The 16,532-nt window shown below is 34.7% G+C and overlaps 2 protein-coding genes across 2 annotated transcripts; both read right to left on the bottom strand.

Moving 5' to 3' along the window:
- Positions 1-419: 419 nt before the first annotated feature.
- On the bottom strand, positions 420-8,445 carry LOC145558572 (chaperone protein dnaJ C76, chloroplastic-like). Its single transcript, XM_081619855.1, has 9 exons — positions 8,087-8,445; positions 7,651-7,779; positions 7,411-7,540; positions 7,156-7,276; positions 6,920-7,001; positions 6,224-6,274; positions 5,963-6,001; positions 5,692-5,791; positions 420-736 (listed from the first exon to the last, which is right to left on the bottom strand). Exons 1-9 carry the CDS (start codon positions 8,327-8,329, stop codon positions 606-608), a joined length of 1,026 nt encoding a protein of 341 aa, XP_081475981.1. The 5' UTR covers positions 8,330-8,445; the 3' UTR covers positions 420-605.
- Positions 8,446-12,299: 3,854 nt separating this feature from the next.
- On the bottom strand, positions 12,300-14,650 carry LOC145558571 (large ribosomal subunit protein uL5z). Its single transcript, XM_081619854.1, has 5 exons — positions 14,505-14,650; positions 14,026-14,133; positions 13,887-13,929; positions 13,076-13,271; positions 12,300-12,633 (listed from the first exon to the last, which is right to left on the bottom strand). The coding sequence occupies exons 1-5, from the start codon at positions 14,505-14,507 to the stop codon at positions 12,435-12,437; spliced, it is 549 nt and encodes a 182-aa protein (XP_081475980.1). The 5' UTR covers positions 14,508-14,650; the 3' UTR covers positions 12,300-12,434.
- Between the last annotated feature and the right edge of the window lie 1,882 nt (positions 14,651-16,532).

The raw sequence follows: 16,532 nt of genomic DNA, 5'->3' as shown, positions 1-16,532 counted from the left end.
TTTACATGTTGGATCAGGATCACTTTCACAATAAAATTACTGTAGAATTTTATTTATGCAATCAATAATAGTTAATTGAACAAGAGTTGATCTGACGTACAATAGAATTGGTCACCCCAAACTACAGATTCATATCTGTATTAATGTTCTTTGGAATATGTAAGCATGTACATGCAGTACTTACAAGATTGAGCCTCCTCGATATTTTTGATAAAATGGGTAAACCCGAACTAATTATAGTAACTAGTTCAATTAAATAGGTCTAAATTAAACCGAGACCAGTTTAATTAGATACGATATGTTAATGGTTGATATGTGCATTGTGCATATTCCTTCAGTTGCAATGAGAACAGTTCAAATTTATGTGGTATTATTATACTTCGTACGTGAAACTTAAGAAATGATCCTGCTTGTCCAACTTTTCTGCATCAAAATACTTGCATGATATTAGATTCTAGTTTGAATTCTGATTACATGATTTAATTGAAATGAGGATCATTGATATATGCAAAATATAAACTATACATTTGTAAGATGAATTATATGGTAAATCCCAAAGGAAAGAAAAAAAAAAAAGGTTATATATATGCATTGTTGGATGGTGATCACTCAGACACTTCCACTGCCGCCTCAGGAAGTTTATAAGTGGGAGGTTTATCAGCACCTCTCCTTGAGTATTCTCGCCATCTACGAGCTGCTGCAGCTGCTCGGTTTGCTCGCTCTTTTACTTCCTCCTCTGCATAACAATTGAATAAATTAATATAAAGACCATGTCTAGAGCTTCAATAATTTAATCAATAAAAAGAGAAACAAAAGATGATGGTTTACAAAGAAAGTTCAATGGAAATAGCCATTTGTTGTTTATATCGTTCCATGAACAATGCAAATCAATTGAATACTAAGCAATTTAAACACTAGTAACAAAAGCCCATCCAACAGATTGGCCTAAGCAAGCTGTTTTCTCTGTGAATATTAACATGGAAGAAATACCTAAGAGATTCAACATCGTTGCTTAGAAAATACAAAGCGATTTCATATGGTGAATGGCCCAAGATGCGCAAACCATGTAAAGGATGTGGAATTTAAATAAAATGGGAGTGTTGGGTCAAAAAGCTTCACTTCCGACATGGATATGGGAGGCTTAGACTGAATTAGGTTGAAACTTGGAAGTAAGAATGTTTTCAATGATATTAGCTTTCCCATTTTCCCCTATTTTGATTACTTCGGGGTGAGAAATTTTCTATAAGTTAGAAAATAACCATTTTTCATAAAGGATGGCACATTTTCTCACCTTCTTTCACTTATTGAGTTATTTCCTCCTCTTCATTACCTGCTCATCCATTTTTCCTTTTCTCTCTATCTTTTCCAGATATATTAGACAGTAAAATGAAGCTTGAGACAATATTTTCAAGGAAAATTAACTTCATATCATAAAGACAATTACATTCTTATTGTTTTCCATTATGTCTAACACAACTCTTTTAGCTTGTAAAGTGGAGAAAGAGTAAGTTCAATTTCAAAAAAAAAAAAAAAAAAAGGTTTCTTGGATAGGTAATTCTTCAACTTTTATACAGCAATGGACTAATATATATTTGGAAAAATTACTTCTAATACACCAACCTTTGCCCGGTTCTCCCAAAATACACCAACCTTTTGATTATTCTAGAATAAACCAACCTTTATACCCCTTCTTCCCAAAATGAACCCAAATGACTAAGGATGGCAATTTTATATGGATATCCAGTAATCCGCTCTACCCGCTCTAATTAAATGGATGAAAACCCGACTTATACGGATGAAAGGCGGGTGGTGGATGAAACGGATGACGGATCGGGTCGGATTCGGGTGGAACTTTTAGTCATCCGTCACCCGATCCGTCACCCGTTTATCATCCACCCGTTTAATTTTTATAATAATAAAAAAAAAATATGCCCTGAAATTAAATAAACCCTAATCTAAATTTCAAGCAGCCACCTTCTTTCATTTTCAATCTCTCTCTACAGTCTACTCCCTCTACCTTTCATTTTTCAGGCTCCACCTTCACCGACGACTCCACCCTCACCGGCGGCGACTCTACCCTCACCGGCGGCGACTCTACCCTCACCGGCGACTCCACCTCCACCTGCGACTCCATCTCACCTTAGTCACCTACGACGTCCAGCGATTAAGGTATAATTTCATACCCTTTTTTTTTTAATTTCCCTATTTTAATTTGTTCTTTTGACACACCATCTATAAATCTATAATCCAAGAATCGATTCTATGTTTGTGTGTTTCGATTTAACCATTTTTTTATTAAAGATTGTTAGTTTTTTGATATGTATTTAATTTGTACATAGTTGCATTCAAAATTTTCAAATAAGTAGTAGCTCTGAAATTTGTTTTATTTTTTCTTCTGTATTAACATTTCTGATGTTTTCAACTTTAGATCTAAAAACTTCAACTTTTATGCCTAATTTTAAATTTGTATAGCATTGTAAATAATAAAAGATAATTAAAAAAGTTGGTGAGATTATATTTTTTGTACTCTTGTAGGATGATGACGATTTCATGGATATTTGAAGAAAAAAAGGGACTTGATGACAAATCTCACCTCTTTGGCTCATTGCAAGTTCATTGCTAATTTGCTACTGTAATTGTGTTCTAGTCATTAGTTCATTTTTATGTTATTGACATATTTGAGTAATTTGACACCTAGTTGGTGTACTACTGTAATATTATACATTTATTGAAGGTTGTAGTGCTTTTGCTTTTCGACAATAAATTATGATTTCGGTAAATTATAATTTCATTGCAAGTTTAATAGCTTTCATCCATTTAGCATCCGATCCACCCGTTTCACCCGCGGATGATGGGTGGATCGGATATGGATGATGGGGTAAGCGGGTGGTGGGTGGAGCGGATGGAGCGGATGGCGGGTGCGGATGGATGCGGGTGAAGGTCCATCCGATCCAAATCCGACCCGTTGCCATCCCTACAAATGACTGGTTAACTAAACAACCGGTCATCCCTTTCTCTCTCCTTCCTCCCACCGTTTGCCATCATCTTCAGCCATTACCACCACCCCAAGCTCCACCTCCATTTTATCTTCCCCTTATTTCTTTTGAAGTCACCACTCATCCCACCACCACCTTCACCGGACCGCCCCTAACCCAACTGAGCCAGCCCCCTTGCCCGCCCTCCCTACACAAGCCCTCTCCCACATGAAAGCAGCCCCATTTCAGATTTTTTTTTTTAAAAAAAACGACCACTTCGAAATCATCATTAGATCTAATTTTTTTTTTTTTTTTTTTTTTTTTTAAAAAAAAAAAAAAAAAAAAAAAAAAAAAAAAAAAAAAAAATTGAGGGTAGAGAGGAGATATGGACAGCAGCGGCAACAAGATTGAAGCAAAGGGCGGTGGTTATGTGGGGTTTTAAGGTTTGTGGTGGTGAGGATGGGGTGGCTCACGCATGCCTAGGTGGTGGAAGGGGTGGTTTTAAACGGCATGGATTGTGAGGTTTGTGCTTAGTTATTAGTTGTTATGGAGGTGGTGGCTAGAGATTCATGGTGGCTAGATAGACGTGGTGGCTGGAGGTGTGTTTGGTGGTGGTTGGAGGTTTGTGGTGGCTGAAGGTGTTGGTGGTGGTGGCTAGAGGTGTTGTTGGTGGGTAAGTTAAAGGGGAAGTTAAAGGGGAGGTGAAGGGGAGGTGAAGTGGCCTGGTAATGGAGGAAGGCCATGGAAGGGGAAGGGGAAGGAGAGAGAAAGAAGGATGGTGGTGGCTGGTGGGTCTGCTGAGTGGTGACTATGGTGATTTTTTTTAAAAGGTAAATTTAAAAAATTATAAAAAAAAAAAATATATAAAAAAAAAAAAAAGCAAAAAACCAATCATGAAGTGCCACATAGCACATGTAACTGGTTGTACTGGATGGGTGACCTGCTAGGTTCATTTTGGGAAAAAGGGGTATAAAGGTTGGTTTATTTTAGAATAATCAAAAGGTTGGTGTATTTTGGGAGAATCGGGCAAAGGTTGGTGTATTAGAAGTAATTTTTCCGATACATTTCAACAAGCTTCCAAGTACTAGGCTGATTGATGGCCTTGAATAGCCTCTAATTATAGAAGTGTAATAATAAGCTCACTGGCAGAGAGCCTTCTTTCCTTTTGAGACAAACAGGCTATGTGGTCTGCACTCGTAAATGTTGGGTATGTTGGGTATCAAGATAATTGATTCATTAGATAAGCTTGTATAACATCGGAAGTTCAAGGGTGTAGCATAAAGTTCTAATTGTGAGTACAAAAGTTAATACCCCACTATAAATATAATGTTTTTGTGTGCACATAGATAATTACAAGTGACAATCAGTGGCGGATCTATGAAGGCACAAGGGGTAGCATAGCACATGCACCCCTGAAGAAAAAAATAAATAATAAATAAAAAAAGAAGAAGAAGTTCAAATAGACCTGTTATCTAAAATAACTGGTCTCTTAGAGTCTGCTATAATAAATTAAACAGGTCTCTTAGGTTCTAACCTTTTTTGTTTATGATTTCCTTGTTAAAAGAAAAGAAACCTGTTTATATAAAACAGGTTTCTTAGATTGATTTTTTTTTTTCTTTTTAGAAACAAATTAACTATAGTTGTATCTGTACATAATATTTCCTTCAAAAAAAATAAATAAATAAATAAATAATTTGTACATAATATAATTAAGATTTTAAATTATAAAATATATATACTTATACTTTAATTATTTTAATCACCATACATAATACTAAATATAATAATAATACAATATTATTCTTCCTGTAAAAAAAAAATATTATTCTTAAAAACTCTTTCTTTGATAAAACTTCTTCCCATTTTTGTTGCACTTTTCAATGCACACATTTATTTGGCAAGTAATTCATATATTTACTATTTAGTTTCATTTGAGTAAATCAATAATTTATTTTAAATAAAATAATTTTATAGTTTTATATTTACTTTAGGATAGTAAATTCAAAGGAATACATACAAAAATATACTATTAAACATACTTTTTTAATTTGATCATATTCATAAGTAGAATATAATTTATTCCATATTCGTTAAATGAAAATTCATTTCATTCATCAACAAAAATGAATTTTTAAAATCTAAAGGCTAATGATAATGCTAGTATGTAACATAGAGCTTTTTTTAATTTTCATTTTTTTCCCCTTATTATTCTATGTTACCCCTAATTAGAATTTCTGGATCCGCCACTAGTGACAATCCTCTAAATTGTCAAACAACTGAACTGAATTGAATTGAACTGATTGGGGCTTAACTGAAATGAAATGAAATGAATTATTTATGAGAGAATTAGGAGATGAACTGAAGTGAACTGATCGGAGTTAAGCTGAACTAAACTGAATTGAAATTAAGTTGAACAAAACAAGCCCTAAGTATAAAAAAGAAAAGAAAAGAAAAGAAAAGAAAGAAAAAAAAAAACTGGTGATATAAGGCCATCTAGTGATACTGACTTTTATGGGGTTTACAAGGGCTCTCTTAGGTGGATGCATGAAAATAAATCTATATTATTCCAAAGAAGAGAATTTAATCTTCATCTTTATTGAGGATTGAAACTAATCTGAAAAGAGGAGACATTTGATTGAACTCGACACCAATTTGATAAGCAACACATCAACTTTAAATTCAGTAATAACTCTATTAATTGGCAAACTCTAGGTACCTGTACTCTGGTATTCTCTCTGTTTTCCCCAGAGGTTATCCCAGTATGAGTCGGCAGCACCAGGGCCTTTCTCCTTCATCATTCTCAATCTAGCTTTTTCCTGAAACAGATGAAACCTCAAATGTTTAAGGTATGTTGATCAAAGCAATTTAGTGCAAGTATTTTTGTAAAGAGGCTGACATCAAATGAGTTCTCAAGAGGATCAAGACAAAAAGCAGGTACTATGCATAAAGGTTTCACCAAATAGAACACACAATTAGAGTGCTCTTACCAGAAGTTTTGACTGTCGCTTCTCCCAGCGAGAATTGGCCTACAAAATTTGGAAGGCTCAAAAAATTAGTAATAACAGATGGAAAAGGAAGTATTGTTTTTGAATTTTGAGAACTAATTTTCAGACTTTGAATTAAATGTTTCACTTTTTAGTGGTAGAAGTAGTATTCATGGGATCATACAATCAACAGTCGATTTAAATGATGTGCACATGATTCTGGTGAACCAGATTCAAATGGGGAAAAAAGTACATAGTAGTTACCATTCTAAATACATCTGATGATGATCCCATGCCGGCTAGCATCAGTGCAACCTGTTCATTTTTTCAAACATTATGAATACTGTTCAGTCCAAATAACAGAAAGAAAAGAGATTCAAATAAGTTCTGGGGATCCAGGAGTTGTGCATGCTTCAGATCAGATAACAAATCGGTTGTGTTTTTATACTTTAGTCCAGCTTATTATTCTAAGCGCCATGTCATATTTATGTCTAAGAGGATAAGAAACCTGTTCCTAGTGGGAATGAGTTTGACAAACAGACACTCCTATTAGTCCTATATACTGTCCAGATCAATAAAAACAAAAAAGTGAAGGAAGAAAGGAAACAACAAATTCATGATAATGCAGAGATCTACATTACTTAGATTCGGCTTTAGGTATCTGTAACTGAAACATGTCTAAGACTTGGCTATTTTATAAACATTTCAAAGCTTCGGTCCAACATGAAGGGTAAGTGTTCATAATAAAGTCAGTGTACTGCTGAAGGTCCATCAAAGGTACTTGAGGTTGAAATGAAGTATTTGGCCAAAATAGGAACAAACACATTTTCAAGATCCAGAATAAGGTACTAAGCAAAAGGCTGTTTATGTTTGTTCAATCACTGCAGGCCTAAATAATAACCTAGTAATTAATCAGAAGCTTCAAAGAAACAACAGAAAACAAAGAGACTTTCTACTTACATTTACTCGTTCCACTCTCCGCATCTCATCTTCAAGCAAAGATAGTTGTGCAGCAGAAGTCCAATGAATACAATCAACTGGGCTGTAATCGGACATCTAGTCAATTGAAAGAAAACAGGACTCTATTTTTAATGCCTATAACAAGTAAATACAAAATACATATATGAAAACTCCTATCTTATAACTAGAATATCATTTCGATCACTACACCAAGACCATTGTAACAGTGTTCATACCAGCTCTCAATCGCTTGTTCAACAAGGTCAGACATCCCACATTGTTTGTAGGCTCGAGCCCTCCCAAAGTCTTCCTCGATTTGAAAAACATCCGGTGCCACATTTGCACAGTTTTTACATCCTGTGATGGATTATCCAACATGTTTGTGAAATTGTGATGATGTTTGACATTCTAAATGACACTCGGACTATAATATATTAAAAGATCATCCGTTTCAAAGTTGTGCATCTACATTACATACACAAATGACACACCTATGCAGCTGAATTCATCAACAAACACGTGATCCCTAGGGCTCGCTTCATCCATAAACGGATTAGTCGCTGTCAAAGAATAGCCATGAATCTCATCATACACCATTCGTTGCACTGGATCGCTAAGCACCTATAAGACGCGAATTTTACAGTTTCATTCAGATTATATGACAGTTATTACCTATGAGACTAACAGCTCAAAATCAAGCAGAAGAACTTATTGTTTGCTATAAATCATACCCCATAAACTTCATTGATGAACATGCAAAAGTTTGTAGTCTCAGGATCATCACCACTCAAATCCGGATGACAAGCTTTCATACAATTGTAATAAGCTTTTCTAATTTGCTGTGGTGTAGCATCTGGTGTCTGACAAATTTGAAACTCAATGTTATTCAAACATAACTAAAAATTTATAATCATTGCTAAAACATAGCTAATTATGATCATTGCCAATTTCTCTAATAACAAAATTGCAGAACAAATAAACTTTAAACAATTTGACAGTTTTCCTCTCAATTTAAACCATGTCTTTTCAATCAAATAACAAGCCCACAAAAATTAACTTCCCAAATTATTTATTTTGAGCCAAAAATTAATCAATTACAAGTACATGCTATAAGTTACCAATAATAACACCAAAAAAAATGCCAAAAAATAAATTAGAGAATATTACCAGACCCAAAACAGCATAATAATCATCAGCAAATGCATCTACAACTCCAGCTGAATCATCAGCAACTGCTTTAACTCGAGTCGAACCCCTACTTCCATTCTGACCCATCACGCGCCATTTATAGCGGCGCGTAGAATGCACGCTCCACCTACTTCTACTAGAATTTGCGTTACTCGTAAAATTATGTACTGGGTTTTGTAATTTGAATGGATCTGCACATACTGGGGTTAACAATTGAGCCATTTTTACAGTTTTCAGGAGCTTTTTCTAGTTTTCTTGTATAAAAAATAATAATTCAGATTAATGGCAAAGATTTTTTTTGATTGTTTTATTTAATGACTTTTAATTGGAAGAAATAAAAATTATGAGGATGAGAATAATAATTTTAATTTATAGTGAAAAATGTAAGTGATGAAGTGGCAAAGTGAGCACCAATTGTTTCATAAGAATCGGGAGGAATTTGGAAGAATCTGAGAGTGGTAGTTTAACTTCTAACTTCAGCTTGATTATTACTTGCACGTGTCAAAGTGTGGATATATTGTTGCTTGCTCACTTGCCCAATGATTTTGGTCTTTCTTTCTCTCTTTGGAGTAAGAATTTTCTCACATCTTCGTCCAATTGGTATTTTCTTTTGTAATGTTCATTTATTTATTTATTTTTTGCAACGGTAATGCTTATTAGCCAAATTGGATAAGAAAAAAGAAAAATAATAACTTGAAATAAAGACTAATGACATTAATTGACGTGTGATTTTGTGTATATTATCAAATTAATACTACGTACTATTTTAGAAAATATCTTAAAGGGTTATCCAATACCATGAAGACACTCCGCTTTCATTTGCAAGATCTTATTTTTTTATACACACGGAGTTTATTTTACACTCTTACATTTCTCATGTTGGGTACATCACAACACAAACTAATGAATGTTGTGTTCAATTGATGTTGTGCGAGGTTTTAGACACAAATTTAACCAATATATATTTTTTAGAGGAATTCAACCCATGGTTCAAAAATGCAGTTTCGGTTTCAATCACGGGAACGGTTGCGGTGTCGCGGGAACGCTTATGATGCCTTGATCGCGGACCATGTCACGGTTGTCTCGATGCAAATTTGATTTCAAGATAGTAGAGGATTAGAGCCATTAGTGAGGTGATATGGGGGCATAATAAAATATTTGAGTCATTAGTGGTGAGATATGGGGGAATCTTTCACTATATCTTTGAATAGAAAGTAACTTTTGTGTGAAATAATAGATGTAAATTTCAATGCGAGGTGCTTTAGGGTTGAAATGTTTGATTCGGACAAAATCGCGGGGTTTTTTAATACCCCTTGTTAATGCGGACAATCTCGGTTCGGTCAATTGAATTTCCTTTGATTCAACCAATATACTTATTCTTTTATAAGTAAAATCTATGCTTAAAAAAGTTATAGAGAGAAAAAACTACTAATATCAAGATTTTACGTGATTATGTTAACCTATTTGAGTAGTAGTATATTCTTAAAGTAAATATTGCCCTAAGAGACATCCAGACTTATATGGGTCTCAAGATATGGCCAGCCCAAACAATTATGCTAGATCTAGAGGCGCTTGGGGAGCCTTTTTAAGATAGTTCAAAGTACATTAGTTCATAAGCCACAGGGCGGCATTCAATTTGGACCGTATTCAATTTGGACCGTATTCATTTTGGGTCGATCCTGGTTGATATTTTCTAGTCATAGTTAGGACTCACGGCTTGTAGTGTATACATATACGGTGTGGTTCTCTTTCATTCTTTTATTTTTGGTGTTACACCCGGTTCACCCTTTGGGCTAATCCGGATTCGGAGATCAGTTTTAAGTGGTTAGCTTCCAGTCCCCTCCCAATTGTTGTTGTGGGGGATCGAACACGGGTCCTCCCTACCAAGTATAGTCTCAATCATCGCTGCGCCACCAACCAATTGTAGAAGGTAACCCACATTTAGCTAAATCCATAAACTGATCTCTGCACAATAGTTTCTATCTTCAGCCCTTTCTTTAGGAAATGTTGATGATTATAGCAAAGTTCAGACACTTCTCTTTAGACTTTAGTGTTACCTTGCCCTCCTGGGTAATGGAGGTTTGAATTTCCCATGACATGTACTACCAACTTACACTTAAGAATTCAAGATCATCTTTAAAATACAAAGCTTATTTTTCATTTTTAGAGGAATTAAAATACTAAGATTAAGCTACTGAGTATTGGCCAACGATGAAAAACATAAATACTACTACTTTGTATACATTAAGAGCATGTTTGCTTGGAGTGTTTTTTGATTGGAAACATATTCAAATAAACCATTAACGTTACCAAGTGTTTAGTTTGAAGGTTTGGGTAACAATTACCCTTAGGTAATGGTTTCCACCATTTGTTACCTCTCTAAAACCTAAGGTAATAATTATCCTTATGGGGTGTTTGGCAAATGGGAATTGAGGGTGGGATTGGGAATTTTAATCTCAATTGAAAAAATAAGTCTTGTTTGTTTGGTGGGAATGGGAATAAAAAGGGATTTGAGAATGGGATTATTTAGGAGTAATTCCCACCATTTTATTACCTAGGGAGGGTAGGTAATAAATGGATAGGAATGGGAATAAGGGAAAAATGACATTTTTGCCATTAATGAAAAGATGAAATAATAATCTTAGTAAGGATATTTTGGTAAAATTGTTATTTACTCCTTATATATTCTCACCCACTATCCAAACAAGGTATTGGCATATTTTCATGTACTCCCATCAATTAATTCCCAATCCCATTCCCACATTTTAATCCTCAAACTCTCATTCCTACAGTCCAAACGCCCCATTACTCTACTCAAACAAAAATAAAGGAAGATAGGTTTAAATGATTCATTTCCATGATTAAACCAAACAAATGGAAAGGTAAGAGTTAAATGATTCCTTTTTTTCCCACTTATTTGTTTCTTTTCCACTTCATTTTCATTAGTCATACCAAACGCCCGCTAAGTAGTAGAACCACTTTAGTTATCTAAGACTAAATGTTTTATAACGGCATATACTAGCAGTAGGTAAGATGGATAACAAGATGACTTATAATGGGAGGAGAGACTGACTCTGTCAGGTTGGTGTTGGTAATAGAGCAATGACAAAAGTGATGAAAAGCGATATGCTTCAAACAGGTGAAAGGGAAATGAGACTTGGATCTGTGAGACAACTTAATGGGGATGAAACATATGATGTGTGACGAGTTCTTTTGCTAGGGAGAGCTATCTTGCTGCTAAGGAAGACGTTCAGGGAAAGCTTCATCTTGCACCTTTCCTTGCTGGACATGACTGCAAGATTCCTACTCCGCCTCTTCCTCTAACTGCACCTCGCAAGGGCAATGGCAATGGCAAGGGCAAGGGCAAGGCACACCCTTCCTTTGCAAAACCTTAGAAGCTTCAACACTTCCTGGCATCCCATTGCTTTCAATCCCAGCTGATCTAGAAAGGTTTTTAAGCAGACCACTGCTGAATATTTAGCTACTAGTGGGAGCCTTCCGGCTTTTCGTCTCAGACATTTTTGTGCTACTAGCTTCTTTATCATTTCATTTGGGCTGATACCTAAAATGTTTTGTATGTTTGGATACTTAAAGCTGCAATCTATTTTTTAAATTCTGGACGAAATCCAGTTGCTGTATGTTCTTTTACAAAAATAGAGTAAAAAACAAACCAATGATCCAAGACGACTAAAGCCTTCAATTATATCAACCATCTACTAAAAGACTGAGACTGACTTGTGATATCAGAGTTAACATAGTTTCAGTCTTGGACAACAAGAGTCAGCACAATGCACCAACATTTAACATGGAAGACATACAGCATGCACGAGATTGACAATTTCCAGTCCCAAATATACTCTGAAACAAGAGACTGAGCAATACAGACTGATTCCCCCATAGAATCAAAACAAAGCCAGAACAACAAGAGCAATGATACAAGCTAAAATAACTTTCAAATTCAAATAAAACATAGACAAAGGCATTGAAATTTAAAGGTATGGTAAGTTGGACAAATTAGGGTGGAACATCTTTGCCCATCCCACAATCTCAGAAGATTGCAGAGCCATAAATCAATGAAAGAGTGGATCAAACTAGCAACACTTGATTGATGTAAACAGAAGTACGATGGGGTATTCATGGTTATGACAACTGTAAAACCTTCAAGCATAGAACAAAAACTCTAGAACCAATGTGACCCAACAGTACAAAGAACACTAATAAATCGTCAAAAAAAGCTCTTTTTCACTACAAAATCCAATTTAACCCTAGCGGGATAACAACTATTAAGATAGACAAAGGTTTAGCATTAACGAAAAAAAACAAAGGTTTAAGCAGATAGATTTTGGGCCTTGTTGAGGATAACTCCCTCATATTTGACCTGGAACCACTTCATGGCATCATCCTTGGTAACTCTGTGCTGGATTCCAACACGGGCCTTGCACCTTCTGCGACGAGCAACACGGTAACCAGGACGCTCTAGGACAACATAGAAGTCCATACCATAAATACCAGTAGAGGGATCATACCTGAAAGGGGAAAAATCAGGAACTAAGTTCAACTTAATCTATATCAATAAAGGCCCTTTCATAAGAAAGAATTGCTTTAGCCTTACGATATCCATTTTTAAGGCGAACCTTGCATAATGAACAGCAAAAATACATACAAAAAAAAAGACAGCCGCATGACTAAACTACAATGGTAACATTACATATTTACGTTTTATATCAGGGTCAAGTAGCTGCGGCAAAATCAAACATTTTGAAGATAGTAATAGAATACTAAATTCTAACCAACCAAGACAACAACTTGAAACAGCAACACTGCCAAGGATGACAATATAACAAAGCTAAAAGACAAGTTACTAATTACGTGTATGTATCCATAAAGGCCTACGTAACAATGTGCAACGACAGTACGACACTAACAACAGATGATCGAATAACAAATCAAATAGTCATGATCACTTACTTGATTCCAAGATCAATGTGCTCTTGAATACCAAAACCAAAGCATCCAGTCTCACTGAAGTTTCTCCTCAACAACTCGTATTCCTTAACCTTCAAACCACTTTCAAGCAACTGCATTGCCTTGTCACCTCTAACAGTCACGTGACAAGCAATCTTTTCATTACGTCTGATTCCAAAAGATCGGACAGTGTATCTGGCTGTTAATCATAAACAAACAACTATGAACAAAATCCACCACTAATCTTTTCAACAAAATCATTAAAATTATCATGAAACAGTGAAACACTCTTAGAAATAATGTTTTAATATGATCAACTATAATTAAAACAACAAAAGACATCAAGACACACATGCATTACTCTGTAAATTAACACAAAATATTTATGGTATAAAACCAACATCTCTTAGAAATCTACTACAACTAACACGTTCAACAGCATGTAAACCAACATATTTCCATTACAAACACTCCTACAAAGTTTATAATATTTAGTAGTGATCTAAGCTGACAAACACAAAACCCAAAAATAAAAGACATTCATAAAATACAATTGGAAATTAAAAATCCTAAATTGCACATTAAAACAATTCACTAGCACAACCTAACAGAAATTTCATTATATTTTCACGCAAATTATAAACAATCAGAAAGTAATTATAAATCTACAACATTTATCAATACAAATAGCACTTGAAGCACAGAAATACAATACAAAGTATTAACCAAAAATCAAAATCACAATACACAACCACAACAGTCAAACAATCATATAACATTACAAAAACAACTAATTAAACCTTATAATTTATACCTTTGGAGTAAACTGGGGTTTGACCGCTGAGTTGTTCCAACACCTAGAAAAACAACAATGATATAGGATTCAAAACATATTCATAATTATCGGCATTATTCAAACTAAATATATAGAAACAAAATTTGGCTTATTATACCTTAGCAGCTCTGGTAAGACGATCACCACTTTCACCAACAGAGATGTTGAGAACAAGCTTTTGGACCTTGATGTCCCTCATGGGGTTCGATAACTTCTTCTCCGGCGCCTGAATTTGATTAAATTAAACATAAATAAAACCCTAAATCCAATTTATAACAATGCTTAAAACCCTAGGTTTTGTCAAAATAAAAGCTTGAAAGCCCTTGAACCCACTTAAATCAGAGATTCATAAACCTAAATCAACCATGATTTGAGCTTTTAAAACCCTGAAATCCATTAACAACAAAGATTTAAACCCTAGATTTTATCAAATTCAGAGATTAAAACGCCAAGAACCCACTTAAATCAGAGCTTAAAAACTTAAATCCATCAAAGCTAGAGCAAAAAAAAACTGCATAATCCACAAAATTCATAGAATACATTGAAATCGACAGAATAGAGCGAGATAGTGAAATGAGAGAGGAGAGAGAAAATCACCATTAGAGAAAAACTGGAGCAGCAGCCGACGGATGGAGAGAGAGGAAGCGTTAGAGTGAAATGTGGGAATGAAATAAAAACCCTAAAATAGAGCGGAGGCCAAGCTAGGGTTTTTATGTTGATGATGTCTATGTTTGATGGGTTTTTAATCTTATGATGGACTGGGCTTATATCATTGAATTTTCTTTTTTAGAGGTTGGGTTTTGGTTATTAGCGGCCCAATTCGTTTGTAGATTTTTTATTTTTTTTTCCCGAAAGAAACTCATTGTACTTTTTTTTTTTTTTTTGGGGTAGGTTGACTAAGGGCCTATTTTGATTAAAGTAGATGCCTATTCGTAGATGACTAAGAGCCTATTTTGGTTAATTGAACTTACTTGAGCTTATTGATCGTATGTTAGTCAAACAGCGCACATAAATATAAGAAAAATAAAGTAGATGCCTATTTTTAGGGCAGGTGCAATCTCCTTTAGGTTAGATTTGTACTTTCATTCCCGAATATTCAGTCATGATTGCAAAACACTATGGAGTTAACAATCTCATAGATCGTGAATGGGTGTAACCTTCACCTTGTGAACGGTTTACAAGTTCCTAAAACTTGTTGGCGACTCTTTTGCTCTAGTTTCCTTCCCTTTGGACGCCACCATACTTAAGTCTATGATCACAGTGAGGCTCAAGTGTGAGATGCTTGAAATAATTCAATACATTACTGTATAATTTTTTCTTGTTGTTTTTAAAAAAAATTATTTTATTTGTAAATTATTTTGTTTAATGGATTGTAATTTTGTATAATGAATTTTTATAAAGTTAAGCAATGAAACTCACGTGAAAGTGATTAAACTATGAAAGACGACAAGATTATGTAGAAACAAAAGAGTTGGTAAATTAATAATCCGGGTACCCTATGACCCGACACAAGAAATTTGGGGTACCAAAAATTGGGTACCCGATGTTCTTGGGTCGGGACATAGTGATTTTCAAACTACCCAAAGATTTGGGTATCCGAAAACTCGGGTACCCTAATATAAACACCCCTACCGACAACACTACCTAACCGCCACCAAAACTACCACACAACCCAACCACATCCAAAAATTGCCCACTCCCACCCAAAAAAACCCACCCACACCCAAAACGACTAGACCCACCACAAAATCTATCCAAAAAAACCCACCCTTAAAATCACCATACCCACCACAAAAACCATCCAAAAAACCCTAAACCCCTAAACATCCCATAAATAAACCCCCAAACATTTTTTTTTTTAAAACAAGCAATTAGATCTAAAAAAATATAAAGAAAGAGAGAGAGAAGATAATCGGCAGCGGCGACAGAGGGGAGGAGTTGCAGCCCAGGCAAAAGAAGGCGAAGGAATCTTGGGGGCCAAATTGGTGGTGGCAAGGAGAAGGGCAAGAATGAAGGGGTAGTGGTGGTTGTAGAAGAGCCCAAGGGGGTAGTGGTGAGTAAGGTTGTTTTATTTTCTAAGTAAAACAAACAACTATGCAAAAATAAGGGATTGAATTTCCCTTCTCTTTCTTTTCCTTTGTTGATTTTATTTTCTGGGTTGATTTAAATTTTCGTGATTTTATGGGTTTAATTTTCGTGATTTCTGGGTTTTTTATTATTATTATTATTATTTCCTGGGTTGATTTTATTTTTCGTGATTTTCGGGGTTTTTTTTCGTGATTTATGGGTTTTTTTTTTAGTTCGTGAAACATGGAGGTTTTTTAGTTTATTGTGAGTTTTATTAATTTCGGTGTTTTAATTGATGCAGGTGAAGAATCAAGGTGTTGATTTTGGAATTTTAATTTTGATGTTGTAATTTTTTTTCTTTGATGTTGTAATTTTTATTTTTGATTTTGATGTTGTAATTTATTTTATTTTTTTGTATTGTAAAATAACAATTTAATGATGAATATATTTCTGATTATATTTCATATTCAATTATTCTTTTTAATGGTGTTTTGCTTATATTTTTTGAGATAAAGCCGTGAATTCTCTGATTATATGTCAAGTGGAATAAGCAAACTA

Source organism: Chenopodium album, chromosome 9 (assembly GCF_948465745.1).
Source record: "Chenopodium album chromosome 9, dcCheAlbu1.1, whole genome shotgun sequence".
NCBI lineage: Eukaryota > Viridiplantae > Streptophyta > Magnoliopsida > Caryophyllales > Amaranthaceae > Chenopodium > Chenopodium album.
This window is presented reverse-complemented; position numbering and strand designations above follow the sequence as displayed.

Bases quoted from the DNA above. Each gene is read 5' to 3' on its own strand.
- LOC145558572 (XM_081619855.1), bottom strand. From the start codon at position 8,329: ATGGCTCAATTGTTAACCCCAGTATGTGCAGATCCATTCAAATTACAA. The intron at 7,780-8,086 runs GTAATATTCTCT...CAAATTTGTCAG, and splicing joins ATTATGCTGTTTTGGGTCTG to ACACCAGATGCTACACCACA. The intron at 6,002-6,223 runs GTAACTACTATG...CAAATTTTGTAG, and splicing joins CATCAGATGTATTTAGAATG to GCCAATTCTCGCTGGGAGAA.
- LOC145558571 (XM_081619854.1), bottom strand. The intron at 13,930-14,025 runs GTATAATAAGCC...TTGTTTTTCTAG, and splicing joins GTCTTACCAGAGCTGCTAAG to GTGTTGGAACAACTCAGCGG. The intron at 12,634-13,075 runs GTAAGTGATCAT...TTCCCCTTTCAG, and splicing joins CACATTGATCTTGGAATCAA to GTATGATCCCTCTACTGGTA.